General features: G+C 46.8%; 2 protein-coding genes across 3 annotated transcripts in view; one reads left to right on the top strand and one right to left on the bottom strand.

Moving 5' to 3' along the window:
• Positions 1 to 12,251, bottom strand: part of lin7a (lin-7 homolog A (C. elegans)) — a 49,561-nt gene extending 37,310 nt beyond the window's left edge. For both annotated transcript variants that reach the window (XM_056578406.1, XM_056578405.1), the window contains exon 1: positions 12,123 to 12,251. In XM_056578406.1, coding sequence (XP_056434381.1) covers positions 12,123 to 12,159 — 37 coding nt within the window. In that variant the 5' untranslated portion in view covers positions 12,160 to 12,251. The remainder of the gene's footprint in view (positions 1 to 12,122) is intronic.
• A 2,859-nt stretch (positions 12,252 to 15,110) lies between these two features.
• acss3 (acyl-CoA synthetase short chain family member 3) overlaps positions 15,111 to 20,309 on the top strand; it is a 31,817-nt gene continuing 26,618 nt past the window's right edge. Inside the window, exons 1-4 of the mRNA XM_056578546.1 lie at positions 15,111 to 15,738; positions 17,206 to 17,350; positions 18,051 to 18,239; positions 19,851 to 19,985. Of these exons, the coding sequence (XP_056434521.1) occupies positions 15,320 to 15,738; positions 17,206 to 17,350; positions 18,051 to 18,239; positions 19,851 to 19,985 (888 nt within the window). The 5' untranslated portion in view covers positions 15,111 to 15,319. The remainder of the gene's footprint in view (positions 15,739 to 17,205; positions 17,351 to 18,050; positions 18,240 to 19,850; positions 19,986 to 20,309) is intronic.

Genomic DNA, 20,309 nt, shown 5'->3' with positions numbered 1-20,309 from the left:
TGTTTCATTCCCTGGCAGTCAACAATGTGCACGAATAGTTGTTAGTCATACAACTTTATTAACATGGACCTCTTTATTGAATTACTATAATAATGGAATGAAAATGAAAAATTCCTCTGCTCCATCCCATTTTACCAGCGCTTCATTGGAATGAAACAACTTATTTCTGATTGGACGTTGTGTGGAGGAAGGTCAAACTATTCACTAAGTATTTACGCGTTCTACTTAAATATATACGACCTGATTAACAGCAAAACCGCATATTAACACAAAATAGGGTACAACATGAAGAGGATGTTTACAGTGTGCAGTACATTCAGTGTAAAGTACATCCACCTAGATGATATGTTCCAAAAACACTTTTTCACTTCTCGCACACCTCTGCACACTACAACCCCCTCTACGAAACCAGCTCAAACCGGTTCCGGTGTTCCACCAGCAGATCTGCTTTGCTCATTTCCCAGCGTTTTCATTTACATGACTGCATGCCTTCTCCTTACTTGCTCACAGGTCAAACGGATCGATGCCTGCAACACAAACACTTCAGCACCCACGCACCGACGCTGAGGGGAGCAGGAAAGGCTTTTAGGTGTGCAGTCTTGCCGGGCCAAAAGTACAGAGAGTAGTGCTCTGTTTGTTGATTCAGTATACCTGCGCAGCCATCCCCAACGCCCATGGCCTGAGCAATGCAGGCATTCTCGAGCAAGAGGCCCTGAACCTCATACCCGTCTCCCAGCGCCTCGCCTCTGAATTCACAGTAAGAGGCTCTGGATCACTGCGTCTGATAAATGGATAAATGGCATTTTATGCAGCACTTTTCTAACCAGTGGCCAGTCAAAGCGCTTTACAATATGGCCTAACATTCACCCATTCATGCACGCACCGACGGCGGTGTCGACCATGCAAGGCGACAGCCAGCTCGTCAGGAGCAGTTAGAGGTGTCTTGCTCAGGATCACCTCGATCCTCGGCTAGGAGGAGCCGGAGATAGAACTAGCTCTACCTCCTGTATATGATAAAATATTAACAATACTGTTTTACAACATAAAAAAAGCTAAAAGGGTACGTTTCCCATTTGTACGCTTTCATTCGTATTTCAGTTTGTTTGTTTGTAAAGACAATCAAGCTCGCACCTCAACAATCCGTCATCTGACCCAGTTCTGTCTTGAACCCGCCACAATAAAAGCGTGGTGTGCATTATTTGTCGTAGCCTGAAAATTGCTGTCTCATTACTGATATCAAGATTTGTGGTGACTGCAGGCGGGAAGCAGGCCAGTAATGGTTGTTGTTGGCACGGGCGTGGGACAATCCCTGTGGGTTGTCATGATAATGCTGCTCAGCCATGAATCACTCTCGCAGCCCTCTGTAGTGGCCGGAGTGTAGTGTCTGAAGTGGGGGACAGTGTTGCAGATACTACAAAATAAAAGCGCTGTGTGTGGTTTGTTTGCTTTGATCCACGTTGGGGATGATTTGTTACGTATGCAAGTCACGCGCGCTCAAAGAGTAACTCACCATCAGCCAATATGGAAGAGAGGCCAATATAGAACAGTGATATTAAATCAGATAAAACATATCTGTATATCCAGAGGCTTTTATATCGGGCCATTTATAATTATTGATGTTATTAAAACTGGGTGTGCAGAAGCCTTCAAAGGATAGCTCATAGTACTAGCGTCTTAGAGTACCATATTAAGCGCTATATAAATTGTATTTATTATTATTATTATTATTACTAGAACACAGTACATGATACAAGTTCCACAAATACCAGTGAGTCCAGTGAATCCGAAGGATAGCTCATAGTACTAGTACACAGTATCGATTACCAGTGCAACACAGGCCTAGTGAGTCCAGTACAATCAAAAGGATACCTCATAGTACTAGTATACAGTACACAGTACCAGTACGACAAAGGCCTATTGAATCCAGTATAATCTGAAGGAATCATGCCAATGATCTGTGTTTAAAGGGATAACACCACGCAGTACTATTCCACATTGTTTCTGCTTGGAACAATGTCAGAAAAACAAAGCTTCTTGCAATCCAGTGGCTGGATTAGAAACGACGGGTGTGCGCTACTATAATTTGTGGCTGTTCTCCTCATCCACAACTGGAGGTCACTTGGACTAACCTTATGCTAAATGACAAAAGGTAAATGTCAAAACAAGCCATACAACTATTGAATCTTGTAAAAACGGCTTTGCAGCTTTACCATGTAGACGAAGAAGCAAGAAGACTCACACAGTCAGGGCTACTTAGTCTCTTATCCAAAGCGACTTCAGATACAAGTCATTAAGGAGAAGGTGAGAGTCTTAAGCCATCCTGCTCAAGGATGCCTTAAAATGGTAAATGGACTGCATTTATACAGCGCTTTCCTATCCATTGGCCACTCAAAGTGCTTTACAATATCAGCTAACATTGGACCATTCATGCACACATTCACACGCCGACGGCGGTGTCAACCATGCAAGGCGACATCCAGCTCATCGGGAGCATTTAGGGTTAGGTGCCTTGCTCAGGGACACCTCGACACTCAACGCTAGTGTCGAGGTCGTCGAGCCAAATGCTGCCCCTTTAAGGGTCAACTGCAGACATGGGCATCACCCCAGGTCCTGGCTGACCATGTCTCGCTTTGACCATCCCCTGCCTTACATTTCAGACACAATCCTGAGACAGAGACCTTGACTCCCACACCCCATCTCTGGCACACCCACAACACACAACAGACACCTTAGGGGTAATCTACTTTGCCTCGGGAGTCAAAAGTCCCCTTCACCTTGGGTTCAGACGTAAACAACGTCAGCCGGCGGGAGGTTTGGAGTTATGGTTCGCGCTCCACCAGCCACACAGCCTCTGCGGGAGCGGCGATGGGAGATTCCTTCTCATTAGAGAGCAGGCCATGCATCACAGATCTCTTCACCGCTGAATGTCTCCTCCCGCGACTCGTTAGCTTCTGGCTCGTTAGCCGCATCTCCTTTAGCCTCATCAAGGCAGCGGCGGTTGACTTCAGAGCTCAGGAACTTGATTTTTAGAGGAAAGTTAAATGTCACTGTTTTTTCTTTTTTTTTTAGCAGTAGTTTCTAAACTTGGGGTCCCCTGATTTGCATTTGGGGGAGCCGGAGATTGCTGATTGAAGTAATAAGTATTTGATGGTTCATTTTAGCAAACATTTGCTTTTAAAAGGGCTCATAAATGTCTTTTTTATGATGCATAGAAAATAGATAATGATTCCTAGCCAAGAGCAAACTACTACTAATCACTTAGACTTTAGTAGAGAGATGCGATTACAATCACCAGGACATTGATATCCCCGGCATATGTTGATTTGGTATAACAATTGGTGTGGAAGCAGATGCATCGAGAGTTACAGTTTAAGTTGGGGTTCCAAACTTCCTCAGTGCTAGAAATAGTCAAAAATCTCATTAATGAGGAGCTAAGGGGTGAGGCATAGACGTTGGCTGTCTGGGTTTTGAACACAGAACTCAATTGTGCCTCAAACGCGCTGAACTATCCAGCCCCAAGGCCACCATCCTCCACCACATGGAAAAATTACAATTGTAAAGTGAAAAACGTATTGATAATGATAATTCAAAAATAATAACAGTAATGCCAGCCAGAGCCGAAGGCAAAGCACGGTCGGGGCCCCTACTTCACGTCACTTTTTGATCCCTAAATTACACCGCTGGTACGAAAAAAGCGACCATTGTGTGACAGCGTAATTGCGAGTATCTGCCGGTTAATAGGCAGTAATGTGCGGTAATAATATGTGTCCTGCGCTCTGGCGACGGCGTGTGCCCGTTGGCGCGCGGCCGCGAGATCTTCTTCCCGCAGTTCATTTATACATGCAATGTTTAATCTCGCGCCGTCTTTGAGGAGAGCAAGAGGTGGAGTTTCCTGGCGATCCGTCTTTATCTGATATGACACTAATGCTCGGATGTATTATAAAACGCCGTAGTCTCGGGCTCAATGCAAATCAGGCTGATGAAACGCTTGATATGAATATCAGTGTGTGGTGTTTTTGTTCAAGCACGCAAGCGCAATTAACCTTTAGGTTCCGGGAAAGTGCTGTTTTTCAGGTGCATGCAAATGCTCCCTTGGTTGGAACGACACTCTGGTACGCTGGTGTGCGTTTGCAAAAGTTTTTGGTCATTATGAGTTTGGTAAATGTTTTCTTCAGGTCCAAAACGTCTGATCTTCATGGTCTGTGAAGCTAGAGCGAAGCAAGAAGAAAAAAATAAAAACACAGCCGTAGAGCTCACAGTAGGGGACTGGACCCCATGGTGGGAAAGCTTCCTAAACTCAGTTATGCAGTCAAACGGCAAATTACATTACACCCTATATGGGAGGAAGGGAGGGAGAGGGAGAGAGACAGCGAGAACCCTGCCTGTGCTGAACAAACCAAGCAAACATTGTTATTTTCCACAGATACTGGACCTTCAGAAGCTGAACCTGACCGGTAAGCTTCAGGGGTGGATAAAAGTTAAAAGCATGCAAACATACCTTTTACACTTTCATGTCTATAACTTCAACTCATCATACGATGTTATGTAATTATTGCCTCAAAAGTCATTGACATTCAGGGTAAATCTTACTCTGCTAGTTCGCTAGAGACTCGATTCTCTAGGCCAAGAACCATCTTTGTTGATGTAACAAAGGGAGTGAATCTATCACAGGCCTAGATGTAAATCTTTTGTATTTATGTAACATATTTAAAGTTACTTTGGAAGAGAAGGGGACAGGTTCAAGGTGCACTTGATCATTAAAAGTAGTCTCTGAGAGGCGAAATGTATCTTTGCCAAGAGGAGATTTGCTTTAGGATACGATATGGTATAATCACTGAATGTGAATTTGTGGAGATAAGGAAAATCCATCTGATAGCCTGTATCCTGGCGGCATGTGACTCAGGAGGTAGAGCGGGTTGGCAGGTAACTGGAAGGTTGCCAGTTCGAGTGTCAGGGTGTCCCTGAGCAAGAAACCTCACCCTGACTGCTCCGGACGAGCTGGCTGTGGCCTTGCGTGGCTGACACCGCCGTCTGTGTGTGAATGTGAGCATGAATAGGTGAATGTTAGGAAACATTGTTAAGCGCTTTGAATGGCAGATGGTTAGAAAAGCGCTGTATGAATGCAGTCCCAAAAAAAGAAAAAAATCCCTTGAGCATCGTGGCCATGATGGTGTTTTTGAAATTATTCTGCGATTCCCCATGAATGGCTTAACAGCCATTCTGGGTACCGTACTGTGCCTTCTGGGGAACTTCCGGCTATGTTCCATCGAGTCCTGACTCAAGATATACATTCAAACCTGGAACACTCAATCTAGGACCACCACCGCTGTGGTGGAATCATCCAGGACGTTTCTAGAAAAAAAAATGAAAAAGCTTGCCATGCAATCACAAGAATTGTAATTTGCTCCGATATAATACCCAGACTCCCCTGGCATAATTTCCCACTGGCTACACAGCAGCAACAGATGTTTGAAACATCTGTGACGTTTCTATCCACCTCGCTGAATATAATTCCTGTGAAACAAACCTTTCCAGCCATTCCGCTTTGATAGCGAACGACTGCTTTTAAACTGACACACTGCGTGTGATGCAAGGTCTGACTGCGTATGTAGTGCAGCTAGTCAGCTAGCTCCACACATCCATGTTCTGACTGATCTTTGGAGCTAAGCTCCACACATCCATGTTCTGACTGATGTTTGGAGCTAAGCTCCACACATTCATGTTCTGACTGATGTGTGTAGCTAGTTATCTAGCTCCCCATGTTCATGCTCTGACTGATGTGTGGAGCTATTTAGCTAGCTCCACACATTCATGCTCTGACTGATGTGGGGAGCTATTTAGCTAGCTTCACAGCTAGTTAGCTCGCACCACACACTCATGTTCTGACTGATGTAGGAGAAAGCCGTAGCGATGCATCGTGCACTTTACTTCTGGATGGAGATGTATTGGTGTCATCTCACACTTCACCAGACAACTATAAGCTGTTTACCGAAGGTCCTTGTGACCATACTGATAACAATCATCATCAAATAAGACGGATTGATTCACTCCAGAAAGGGGATTCAGGACGTTGATCATGATTATCATGATGATGATGAGGATGATGATGATGATGATGATGATGATGATGATGATGATGAGGATGATGATGATGATGATGGAGGCAGATGTGATGCTAGCCTAAACAAACAAGCCTTAAACGTTATTAGGGGCACAAACTGTTTTGCACACAGCAGCCTTTGAGGTTGCATCTTCTTTAGGTGGATGAACAGTGGGACCGAGATATACAGTGAGAGTCTAACGGGGTTGGCGTAACAACATGTCAGGAGTCATGGCAACGAACATGCATTCTTTTTGTGCTCTCCATGCAAGTCTTTGTGTTAGCCTTCGTGCTATGTGCTAGTCTCTGTGCTAGCATTTGCGACAGTCCTTGTGATAGCCTTTGCACTCATCTTCGTGCTATCCTGTGTGATAGTCTTTGTGCTAACTCGCTATGTTCTAGCAATATGGTGTATATCCTAGTCTTTGTGCTAGCCTATGTGGTTTTTTTTGGCATTTGTGCTAGCATTCTGCTAACCAATATTTTAGACTTCATGCTAGCCTTCTGCTTGTCAATGTGCTAGTCTTTGTGCTAGCCTTTTCGCTGGCCTCCACGCTAGCCTTCATTCTATCCCATAATTTAGTCATGCTACTACCCAACACTTCTGCTAGTGTTGGGGCTGGCCTTCCTGCTAGCCTTCTGCTAGCCTTGGTGCTGTCCTCCTTGCTAGCCCTCGTCCCCACATGCTCCCAGCCTTGATTTGCAGCCTCGCTCTCAGCATGAGGCTATTGGCTAACAAAAGGTCGCCCTCATCCTTCAATAAACGAGCAAAATGTCAGGCCGCTGAGCGATGTTTCCGGGGGCAGATTACAACGAGGGGCATCAGCGACCTGACAAGTGGTTTGAGCTATTGCTTTGGAAGCGGTGTGTGCCGCGCTGGGCAGCGGTCCAGCCCCTAAGTGTAATGAGATCACTAATAATCATAAAAGGCTGTGATCCATCAAGAGCGTTTTAATGTAAAACGACAAGGTGTATATGGACACGGTCAGAATCGTCAACATCGGTCGTCAAACACGCGTGTGAAACACACACGTCGTGAAAATCAATGACCTTTAACAAGTCTATCACTCGCGTAATTTGCCTCATGGGCCTTGATACACACAGAGAGAGTGTGTATCCCTTTCCCCCTTTTTATACTCATGAGGACTAATGAGGACCATAAGGGGCCGAGTGAAGCCACACGCAGAGTGTGGATGGATGGACGGCAGATGAACCACAGCAGAAGGCTGCCCTGAGGAGACCTCCTCGCCGCGGGACGTGACACAACTCCAATCACCGCTGACCCGGAAACCTCCGACTACGACTCGGGGGAAAAAGAGAAGAAGAAAAAGAGAGAGGTTCCGGAGCTGTTTTCGCCGGGCTTTAATGGGGCCCGCACACCGCCCAGACTCACAAACCAACCGCCAACTGCCTTTCTCCGAACCACACCGTTGCATCTCATCTGACCCGTCTGGCAGAAAAGTTGCATCGAAACACACGGCGGAGACTAGCGCCAACTGCACAGTAGTGTGTACTTTCTGTGCTCGCGTCGCGAGATGCAGTAAAGTCTGCTTAACATCGGGTGGTGCTAGTATCGTGACACCTATCGCCCCTCCCACACACCACGATGATCCGCCGGACACAACCGATCATAGCATTCAATGGCCTCCAATCCTCAGATCGCCAACGCTCTCAGACTTGCATGTTGCAGCGGACTGGACGCGGTCCGCGTGGTTTCAAAAGCTTTCAACACAGCTGAACACACGTTTCAGATGGCCAACGGTTGGGCCAGTCTGTTCCACACTTAGATGGGCATCGGAGAGAGATTTAATGTTTGTTTTTATTATTCCTACAAACGCTGCTTTATATATAAACTGCTCCGATTAGGCCCTGCTGGATTAAGCTGTGATCTCCTCATTGCCGTTTTATTCATCTATTTATTGATCTTTTTTTTCCTTTATTTTAACGGATGATTCATTTCTTTGAAAGAGAGAGGGACTAATGGTTCGTGCAGGAGACTGCTGGACTTTCAAGTCAGACAGAAACCGAATCTTCTCTCTTCCAGCTCGCTTCTCTCCCCCCCCCCCCCCCACCCAGACAAGATTAATTGGCTGGAGAGAGAGAGAGGAGAGAGAGAGAGATGAGAGAGAGAGGAGAGAGAGAGAGAGAGAGAGAGATGCACTTGCTGAACTGTATACATTCCCTTTGAGGATCCCTGCTAGTGTATTGCTTTCTCTATTTAGTTATTTAGCAAATGCTTTTATCCTAAGCGACTGACTGTGGATTCAGATACATGTCATTAAGGAGTAGGTAGGGGTTAGACCGTAATGAGACAGGTCATTAAGGAATCTAGGGGTTAGATGCTACCGATTCAGGTCATTAAGGAACAGGTAGGGGTTAGGTAATCTTGCTTAAGGGTGCCTAAAGTTAGACAGTGGATGTTGGGGATAGATGTTCTGGCTAGCACCCTCTCCTGCCCCTAATGATGGGGTTTAATCAGCGCTCAGAGGCCATATAAACTGAAACGATGATGACAAGAGGAAGATGGCTCGGTCACTAAACAGCCAGCCAGCTACAATCTCTCTCTGGCAAAATAAATCAAGAGTTGAAACGCTTTTGATCATTCCCTGAAGTGGAGGGGAGAGGCTAGGGGGCCAGACAGCGTTTTGTCAGAAAAAAAACACTTTGAGCGGGAAAGTTTTAACGCTGACAGCTCGTCCAAGTTTCCCGTGCCTACGTTTGGTTTGACACCTCGACATTCTCCGTTGGACGGGCGAAGTCAGCACGACTGGCCCTCGACGGGACCAATTAGAAACACCTCCCCCCCAGTTCCCAGTATTTTCATGTCCATCAGTCGGCATGAAGTTAAATCGAGTGAAACACTGACTTGTTCACTGCCTGTAATTTTCTCAACAGGGACTTTTGGCATTTCATTAAAGCGGTGAATAAAAACACAGGACATTAATGCCTGTGCGTCTTTAATAATAAAGGTAATAATGGAAGAAAATAAAACCAAATGTAAAATGTGAGATGTATGAAGCATCTCATGCATGTGAAACGATTTGCAACCTGCAATAATGTGACTGGTATCTCCAAAGACATACAAGCTCTGTTTTTTACAAGAAGGAACATTTAAAAACTCCTTAAGCAATGCTCCCATTGGACGGCCGACACATAAGCAACGCCCATCAGCCTATCACAACTCTCTCATCTCCAAAACAATAGTGCGGGGAGACAGGAAACGTACGCTGGCTGTGTGCTGACCTCCAACGAAGCTGGCCGGCAAAACCACTTCCTTTAAACCCAATGCCAGGGGGGACTCTCTTTAGTTTCTGGGAGATGGATATTAATCAACTCCCAGCCGAATACATTTACATTTAGGGAATTAACAGACGCTTTTATCCAGCGCGACTTACAATGAGTACATTTGTCAGAAGAAAGAGAAATAATAAATCGCTGACGATGCAGAAAGGATGTTCATAGAAGCTATAGCCAAGCACTCACAATCTCTAGGTTAACCCATTCCCTGCATACAACAAAGATGAGTAGGATAAGATGCTACACTATGCTAAGCACTATTTTCAAGTGCAAGGATGTTCAACATAAAATAAGTGCGTACATTAAGTGCCAGGAGCTACAACATACAATAAGTACGTAAGAGGGCTGTGTGTGTGTGTGTGTGGGTGTGTGTGTGTGTGTGTGTGTGTGTGTGGGGGGGGGGGGGTAAGGGGATTGGCTATGACGAATCTAAGGGAGCTCAGAAGTCTAGATTCTCTAGACTTCGCCCTTTAGTTTCTTGGAGATGGGTATTCATCAACTCCCAGTCGAATCCCGGGATTGATCCCACCGTAGCCTTTCCCCCCGTCCTCACTGAGTGAGCACTGAGTGCCTCTGACGTATCTGAATCCACTGATGTGCCTTGAATTCACTGCTTGTCTGCCAAATGACCAAACAGCAAATGGATTTGTGGCCGCAGGGGCGGCGTGCTTGACGATTCCAGCTCGCTTATCGAACGCTATGGTTATTTACTGTGCTACTCGTCGCCGTAATGGTGGTAAACACCTGTGTGGCGCCTGAGTGAGTCACATAAATACAGGTTCCCGAGTCACGACTAAATAATAGCCTTTAGTAATGGTCCATGTTCCGCATCTGCTCAGCGACCACTGCTATTGGACGAAAGAACAAACTCACTGTGTGCGTGTTCAATTAAACAAATCTGGAAAGAAATGTTCCCGCTGCAACAGACACAACAAAACAGAGGAATGAAAGTATGATTCTAAACACATAGGCCGGTTAGGAGTCCTACTCCCGAAAGAGAGGGACTGGGTTTGATTCCCAGCCAGCTGTAGGTATCCTGGAGCAAAAGGCCTAATATCCCTGCTCCTTAATGACATGTATCTGACTTCACTGTGAATCCTTTCGGACAAGACCATCTGCTGATGAATAGTCAAATAAATAGAAACATAACAGGTCAACAACAAGACAACAGAAAGAGGAGAACGCAAAATAGCAACAGGCAGTTGGATTCCTTGTGGACAAAGATTTCATCTATTGAAGACGAACAGAGATGATCGAATTGATTAGCTTCCTGAAAATCGGATGTAAATCCTTTGTGCATGGTACAATCCACGGCCCAAGGCCAGATAGATACTCCTACATAGGCTCAGGGTTTGAAAACAAGCTTGCCACGAAGTCATCCCACCAGCTAAACTCAAAGTAAACAAACAATTTCCGTTCTGAATCTGCAGTTTACAGTTTAGAATTCCAAGAAATTAAAGTAACATACAAGTAACAGCTCAAGTAAAATACATGGCTCATGTTCAATTTATTTTGAGATGATTTCATATTCAGTCTTCGATCGTCGGTAACTCAATATGTGAGCTGGGGGGGGGGGGGGGGGGGGGGGGGGGGCGTTGCCAATGAAAACAGAAAGTTTAGGGAGGACTTAGGAGGAATCAGAATGGTGGCCGAGTACTGTGCAACCCATCACTGTCAGAGAACATATTGATGTTTGAGTTCAAAGGCCAGTCAACCATCGAATGAGTTACAACAGTCTTATAAGTGTATCACCTCTGTGTTTCCTCACCAACCACCTGTGGGGGTGATTATATTAGTATATTCCTCACTGGTTACTCGGCAGTGGACGGTAAACCTAAACCATCGCTACCCTACGAGCGGAAATGCCTGAGGTGGCTCTCATGTTTCTCTATTTCTGACAGCAACTCCCACGTCCGAGGAGATGCATAAAGATAACAGCCAAACCACTTTTAGCTACCGAATAAACACGTCTAAAACGAGAGACACATCGTTCAGTAGGTGATGATTGTGGAAATATTTTACCTGCCTTAAATGTCAACCACGTGACCTTCAACGAGCGCAGAACATCCGTGTCGTTATGAGGAGAAGGAGTCGAAACAGCTTTATATAATTTGGTCTGCAGGTTTGCTCTTGCGTGCATGTAGAACCACAACAGGTAGGAAGAGTGGGAACCATCGCTATGAGGTGAATGTCCTGTTATCTGGGGTCATCAAGCTGCCCCCCCCCGCCCCCACACACACACACACACACACGCACACACTCATTCTGATATTATTAAAACGGATCTAGAGTATTGACTCTATGAAGAAGCGGTGCTACGGGGATTGCGTCCTACAAACCATCATACTAATGATAGACTACACTGGGAATCCGGTCGCTTGCATCATTTGACTCCAAAACAAACGCGCAATTAATTTGTTTCACTGACTTGCCCAGTAAACAAACAAACAAACAAACACCAAAAGAGCTGCGCATTGAGAGAGAGAATCTCTCCATCCGTCGCAAGTTGCCTTTTTTCTGAAACACCAGGCAACAGACGAAAACGCATCCAGCAGCGCGACATCGCGTTCCCTCCACTCGAAACACGCTCAGCATCCAGACGTCGGACAGCAGAGCCACTCGGGAAACGAAGGGAGGGAGGGATGTAGGGGAGGAAGTTTATTTTGGGGGAGCGATGATTTGGAGAAGGAGCGAAGAAGAAATCGCCAAAGACGGCGCGCCTTACCTCGATCCAGAGTGAGCGGTTGGACTACCGTCGCCATGGCTGCTTGTATCACCGGAGACAGAGCAACGACTACGAGGGGGGGAAGCGAGATGCAGCATCAGAGGCGCGTCTCCCGCCCACCGCGCGCGCGTCGAGCGAACGGTTCGCGTTCGGCGTCTGTGGGCGTGGCTGAGCTGCAGCATCAGAGGCGCGTCTCCCGCCCGCCCTCCCGCCCGCGCGTGGTGGGCGGGGCGGCGAGATGAGGAGGCTCAAAACCTGCGCCACACACACACACACACACACACACACACACACACACACACACACACACACACACACACACACACACACACACACACACACACACACACACACACACACACACACACACATCCCTCTGTTGTTTTGATAGTTATTTGCTTTTGTTTCTGACCGGATGAGGGTTTGCTATGCTATGGTAATGATGATGACATGTTACACGCACGCTTGTTGGCGTGTTTGCTTTGTGCCGTGCGTTGCGCGTCAATGTGCCAAAATGCGCAGGACCGCTTCATCCATCATGTGATAACGACGCGCCGATACACACGTTCAGGGGTGGGGAACGATTCATCAGCTCCATCGCTTTCAATTAACCTTTTTTAACGTGCGCTATTAAATATGAGACATAACCCTTTCATGTCTTCATCTTTTTTTTGGTGCATATTCCAACCCGTTTCATCGTTAATGCTGTGGGCGCTCACTCAGTGATGACCTTCTATTCCACTGGGCGCACTACGGCTGTTTCATGAACGCCTCTCTTATGTGCCAGTGTGTATGTGAGGCCGGGGAGGCAAACCGACCACATCGGTGGAAGAAGGTCCAGGTTAAAGCAGGACCGTTGTATATAGGTGTCAGAACACGCATGCACGCACGCACGCAAGCACACACATACACACGCGCACGCGCGCACACACACACACACACACACACACACACACACACACACACACACACACACACACTGCAAGTAACTTTGGACACACACACACACACACACACACACACACACACACACACACACACACACACACACACACACACACACACACACACACACACACACACACACACACTAACAATAACACATAGTTCTTAGAAAGGGGAATAATTAGTAATTGAAATTGCTACGCATGGTCTCGTCTGCAAGACGAGAAATGCTCATTTGGGAATCCGCTCTTTGAGGCGGTTGTGTGTGACACAATTTCCGCCATCGTGGAATAATTAGGAGAAAGCAGCGGGGAGCAGCAAACTCATTTATTATAATTTCCTTCCCTACTCGGTTCGACTATAGAGTCATAGCTGAACACAAACATCGTGATCAGCGACGGACTCGTTCGTATTTCACCCTCCAGGTACAGGTGATCAGCCGAACATGTTCCTAATCTGTTCCCTGCCGACTTCTGATCTCAAACCGCTTTCGAAAACCCCGCACACGTCAACGCAATGCGCCCAGGCGGCACCGCGCACCGGCGCCCCGCACATTCCCAGCCCAGCTGTGTCCAGATGTGGGAGGGTGAGAGCCGAGGGGGATGAGAGAGAGAGCCAAGGGGGATGAAAGAGAGAGAGAGAGAGAGAGAGAGAGAGAGAGAGAGTAGAGAGAGAGAGAGAGAGAGAGAGAGAGAGAGATGAGAGAGAGAGAGAGAGAGAGAGAGAGAGAGAGAGAGAGAGAGAGAGAGAGAGAGACGGTTTAGAGTGGAGGAGGAGGCTGGAGAGAAAGAGGACACGGGGGGATTACGCACCGCTGTCCATATGGGCCACAGCAGCAGAGTGGCAGACCCGGGAGCCGGCCTCTGGTTTGGGTATAAAGAGGACGGATTAGGCCCTATGGGCTCTTAAGCTCTGGGAGCGAATTGATCTGTGAAAGGCCTACAACACTGGAGAAAGGGGAAACACACAGAAACTGTAGGAAGCTCGTCTGAGAAGGAGATACCTTCTGAATAGTAAATGCGTTGTCTTGCAAAGCTCTGATTTTAGACTTCCTGTAGGTCTGCAAAGGGAATAATTTAAACACAATAAACCGTTCAATCTTAGCCCACACAGTATGCCAGTTCGTTGTTATTATATTATATGATTGTGTTTATCTTTTTGCAAAGACGTGTGCAAACAACAGAACAAAACAGCCAAGGAAAACATAAATACAAACAATATGACTAAAGCCCTACTGTAGGAGTTTGGATTCTGTTCCGATTGCTCATGTCATGGGAAGCAGGTCCCTCGGGATTCGAACCCTGGACCCTGAAGTCTTTAATCTGAACCATTTGATCGGGCGGTTGCTGCCCCCTGCAGGAAGGGGACGGAAATTCTCTGGGTCGCCACAGTTAGGAGTTCTGAATGTACATATAATGTATAGATTACATCGGCTTCAATTTTTGATTAGATGGATTTGAAATGAAAATGTCTTAGTCATAATAGACCGTTTTTTTAATGTTATGCGTTGATTATAAATCCAACATCATCCTCCAAAGCTCATGAAACGGTTGGCGACAAGCAGTATGTGTGCATTATTGCACCACCACAATGCATGTTCAAATCATAATTAACATTTTGAGAGTTTCCACTTAAAACTCGAGGAAAATAATAATTAGCATGTAAATGATGCCTCATTTAGTTCCTCATTCCCCCACAGGGAAGAGCATTCTGTTTCAAACAGCTTTTATTATGGAGACTAATGAACAGTTCTCCTGGGAGGAGTGAGAATAATCCACTAATTTCCAAAGTTTTAATAGCCAAAAGCCAAATAAATTGTAAATAAAACTGTTCTACATAACATAGCCCACCGGCACACATCCAGAATAACCTTCCAGCAAAAGAAACACTTGTTGTTGTGGACTCCACAAGACTTCTGCTTGTTATTGGTGGAACTATATGGGGAGAGGGGGGGGGTTATATATATATGAGAGAGAGAGAGAGAGAGAGAGAGAGAGAGAGAGAGAGAGAGAGAGAGAGAGAGAGAGAGAGAGAGAGAGAGACTTGCTGAACTGTACAATGGTCCTTCCAGAGACGGGAGGCCCCCATTGGGTTGGTTCAAGGTTCGCAGTATTGTAACACACACATTCCTCAGCCTCGCTCTCAAGAAATACTCGAGACCTAGTTGACCTGTGAGGAACTGCTCGGGGGGAAACGTCAGGGTGCAGGAGACTTCTGGGCCAGGACGTAAACGACCTTAAACTCCACACAAAATGCGCCTATTGCGCGACCGACAACTGGGCTTCATCAACGGCGTGTTTTCCAAACTGAGGCCGCATGGAGAAGGAGGAATGTGGTGCAGAAGTTACGGGAGCGGGGTTCTCAACAGTGCGTGGAGCGAAACGCTCATACCAAGGAAACAGACGGTATCAGGGACGACATGGGCTCGCTGTGCAGCGAACCGGGAGCTGAGGACCACCTGGTGCGTTTCCCTCAGAGGACCGAAGAACAATTTAGTGCAGCAGCAGCTGCAGTCCTGCAGGCAGTACACGTCCAACGCCGCGTACCACGAAGCCTTCGCGGCAGCCCGACATAAGCCGGAGGAGTTCTGGGGCGAAGCGGCCCAGGACGTGTCGTGGTTTGAACCTTGTGAGAAGACCTTGCATGTCGAGGATCAAGTGTTTCCGAATTGGTGAGTGAGTTGGAGAGTTGATATCCGATGCCATTCGGTTTTGCGACACTCTTCCCGCCCCCTACCCCCCCCCCCACCTCCACCCTAAATCTCTCGTCACCCCCTACCCACTGACATTTTGGTAGGCCTACACTGATTCGCGGTATGCTTTTTAAATCCATGCTACACTGTTGCCAGTATGCAGTGTGTCTCTTGAGTCATTGCGTAATGGCATGTTCTCCTCTGGAAAGACAACCTCTCATTGCATTCAACGTTTTTTATTTTTTAAGAAGAGACATGTCCAGACTTGGGGCGGGAATCACAGGGTGCCTGACTATGAAAACAATGACAGTTTCTTCATTCATGGTCCAGACTGAGTTTTTAATAAAAGGAAAAAATAAGAATATAATATATATATATCTATATACACACATATATATACATATATATATAATGTGTGTATATATATATATATATATATACACATTATATATATCTATACACAAATTATATATATATATATATATATATATATATATATATATATATATATATATATTTTTTTTCCGCAGGTGTCGGACGAAGAAGGGCGCTGATATATCACCGTATCGATATTTTTTCCAACACTTATGCCGCGTTTCCACTGCAGGGTGCGGTACGGTTCGGTTCGCCTCAGTCCGGTAGGAAGGGGCCGGTATAGCCCAGCTCAGTTCCGAGGTCGCGTTTCCACCGCCGACAGTACCCTTTATGGTAGGCCGGATGTCGATCGCCGCGGCAGCTACGTAAACATCGTAAACAACGTCTTCCTTCCCAAGAATGCAGAGGAACGTCTCCACCTCCTTGTTCGCCCAAGCAAGCGTTTTACGTGACGTGTTCATTGCAAAGAATAATACCTCGAGGCTACTGTTTGTTTGTTTTTATCCCCACGTCGCCCGGAAGTGGCGATTCTGTCGACCAATCAACGGAGGGGGTGTGTAGGTCGAAATTTCCGGTACCCTTTCAGGCGTCTCAGTACCCCAACGGAGGAGTACTGAAGACGAGGGCAAAACGAGTACGCCTCAGTCCGGGTCACGCCCACTTTTGGCGGTGGAAACGCAATCCGTACCGCACCTTTACGAACCGAACCGTACCGCACCCTGCAGTGGAAACGCGCCATTAGTCAAGGCTGACTGCAAAATACGAATACAGGTAAACCAAAGATGGCCGTATGACCCACCCTGCTGGTCTTGAACTTGAAGGACACATCTAATGAGCTGCTAGGCCTGATGCCCCGCACACACACACAGCGAGACCCCCAGACGCCATCTGTGGTGTCTGGGCCCTCAGCCTCCACGTCGTGAGACGAATCACAAACACTTTGACTTGTTAAAGGCGGATTGCGTCTCCGATATGATTACTTTGGGGGCGGCGGGGGGGGGGGGGTTACAGGTCTACTTCTGTCATCTGTCATTGAGACGCGGTGAGGTTAATTGGGATACCTCCCGACAGGTTCCCGGGGGGGAAGCTGAATATGTGCCACAACGCCGTGGACCGCCACGTGGAGAGCGGGCGGGGAGACCAGCCCGCCATCATATATGACAGCCCGGTGTCCGGGACCAAGAAGGTCACCACCTTCAGGGAGCTCCAGGAGCAGGTAAACAAACGCACCTCTCAAGAGGAAATATGCTAACTTTCGGCTACTTGGACGCCCTGCTCCTTGATCACGTGTATCTAAATTCAATGTAAGGCCTAAAAAAAAAATTGTTTGGTTCCGGTTCCCGACCGACCCTGTCAATTTATGTGCGACCCAAATTATTTTATGAGCTTTATAAAAAAAAAATATATATATATATATATTTTTTTTTTTTGATGCAAACTATAATTACGTTTTGGTACAGCACCTCTTCATTCTGTACAAGGATGAGCGAATTTTCTCGTTTTTAAATGGAAACAACCTACCTATCATTCGCTGCTGCTGGAAAAAATAAAATAAAAAAATAAAATAAATTCCCTACCTACCCATGACCTCAACTGACAACCAACAGGAACCAAACTTTTTTTTTTTTTTAGGCCTAAGCTACTTTCGACCAAAACCTCCCTCCTCATGATAAGATATCTGATGTCAGACCGGGCAGGATAGCGGCTGTTGTTAGACTCCCAGCCGAAAGGCACTGGGTTTGATCCCCCTCGTCCCAACCTGTAGGCATCCTTGAGCAAGAATAACCTGAACCTGCTCCTTAATCACTTGTAGCTAAATTCAATGTAATTTGCCTTTCACCAAAAAGCGTAATTTACCTGTTTCATTACCGTTGACCTTTAGCCTTTGACCCGGCGGGTGTGTGTGTGGGGTGTAGGTGTCTCGGCTGGCGGGGGTGCTGGCGAGGCGTGGCGTGGGGACGGGGGACCTGGTGGTGATCTACATGCCCATGGTGCCCGAGGCTATGGTCACCATGCTGGCCTGCGCCCGTCTGGGAGCCCCCCACAGCCTCATCTTTGGGGGCTTCGCCTCCAAGGAGCTGTCGGTCCGCATCGACCACGCCAAGGTGCAGGCTCGCACGGCCGTCTGTCTTTGTGGCTCTCTGTGTTTCTGATCTGGCCGTTTGTGGTTTGTTTATGTCTGTTTGTAGTTTATTTTTGGTCTGTTGTCTTTCTTTGTCTGCCTTTCTGTCTGCATCCCGGTCTGTCTGACCGTCTGTATTTTATCTCTCTGGCTGTCTGTAGATTCTGTCTGTCAGTCTTTGGTTACCCTCTGTATGTTGGTCGTTAGATTATCACTGGGTCTGTATGGCTTTCAGTCTGCCTTGTCTTGTGTTTTTCCGGTGTCTGTCTCTAGTGGACCTCTGTCTATAGTTTCATCTGTCTCTGTCTTGATCATCCACTCAACAAAGGTGTCTGACTTGTGTCTGTTCATATGCAGAACGGATCACATTCTCTGCCCTGTAGCTTGACTTCAACGGTTAAAGGGCTCATTCACACCATATATGGAAAAAACACCAGTTCAACCATTCATTCGAATAGGGTTTGTGTTTTTAAGTTGCGGCGTTGAGGACCACACGATGCCCTGCTGCGTTGTCCAATCACATAACCCGGCATCTGACCCGAAGAACCTTGTTTACCATGTAATGTTACCATTCCACTTTTAACAAGCTACTTTTAGGTTGGAAGAGCGGCTGATGGCGGCTGTGTTTTCCTCTCCAGAGTTGTAGATCCCTGCCATGAGGGAGGAGGGGTTAAAGTTCACAACATGACGTCACACAAATTGGCCACGATCCCGCCCACATCGCCGCAGCACTCAGCGCTAATCGGCGCTCAGCCTGATTCAGTGTGAACGAGACCCAAACCCCTCCGGAAACACTTTGAAGGGGCTTGAATTCCTGCCAAAAGCTTCTGTTGTTGTTTTTCCCAAACACTTCAGTAAAACTAGCGGAGGGTTTTAAACGCACACCCAGGGGACTCTGTTCACCATACCCTCAAGATGAAATGTGAACGGTCTTATTTAAGCATAAGAAGCTCAACATTAAGCCTGGGCCGAGCTATTTTTGTACCGTGTGACATTGCTGGCCTTCTCTTCCGATTTATTGGATCGTCCTTGTCGTGCAGGCCTTTGTTTTAGAGTACTAAATATTTTATAGCGAATGTGGCCCATATTAAAGTAGACCAGTAACCATTACTCTGCACGGTTCTTTTTTCTGTCCCTGTGTGGAACCGGGCCTAGAGAGGACCACCACGGACCCACTCTTTAGACCAGGGGTGCTCAAATGGGGGTACGCGTACCCCTAGGGGTACTTTGAAGGACTGCAGGGGGTAGAAAAACATGAGGAAATGGTTGATAAAGTGGTTGAAGAATATATTGAATGGGATTCACCTCTACATGCTCTGACCCTCCCCTGGCCTTGTGCTTCTTTTGTGGGGAGAAATTTGCCAACAGTTGCATGAAGCACAGGCCCACTAACTTGTGAGGATTGGCCAATTTTTTTACGTTCATGTTTGCACTGCCAGATAGAACGCACAGACATTATTCACGTTCATTTTATTTATTTTTCTCCCAAAAAGGTTTTGACCGGCGAAGGGGGTACTTTGATAAAGATATCTTAGAGAAAAAGTTAAGAGAACCACTGCTTTAGACGCTGAATGTGTCGTCCCTCCGCCCCCAGCCCAAGATGATCGTGACAGCGTCGTTCGGCCTGGAGCCAGGCCGGAGGGTGGAGTACATCCCCCTGGTGGAGAAGGCCCTGGAGCTCAGCTCCCACCAGCCCGCCCACGTCCTCATCTACAACCGGCCCGACATGGTGAGCCCGCAGGGGTCTGTTGTGTGTCGATGTACGTCCTGGAACTTAATGTTCGCACTTATTGTAAGTTGTCCTTAAAAATGATACTTGGTTATGTAGCATCTTATCCTATCTTTGTTGTGAACGGGGAATGGGTTAACCTAGCGAATGTTAGTGCTTGGCACTTGTTTCTATGAACATCCTGACTGAACCGATATATTGTTTCTCTTTCTACTGATCAATGTACTTTTTGTAAGTTGCTTTTGATACAAACGTCTATTAAATGTAAATGGACCCCGACGTCCGCTGCCCTCCCAGCTGGGGTACCACCGTATGAAGACCACA

Source organism: Gadus chalcogrammus, chromosome 19 (assembly GCF_026213295.1).
Source record: "Gadus chalcogrammus isolate NIFS_2021 chromosome 19, NIFS_Gcha_1.0, whole genome shotgun sequence".
Lineage (NCBI taxonomy): Eukaryota > Metazoa > Chordata > Actinopteri > Gadiformes > Gadidae > Gadus > Gadus chalcogrammus.
The sequence above is the reverse complement of the archived record's forward strand: the minus strand, read 5'-3'. Positions and strand labels throughout refer to the sequence as shown.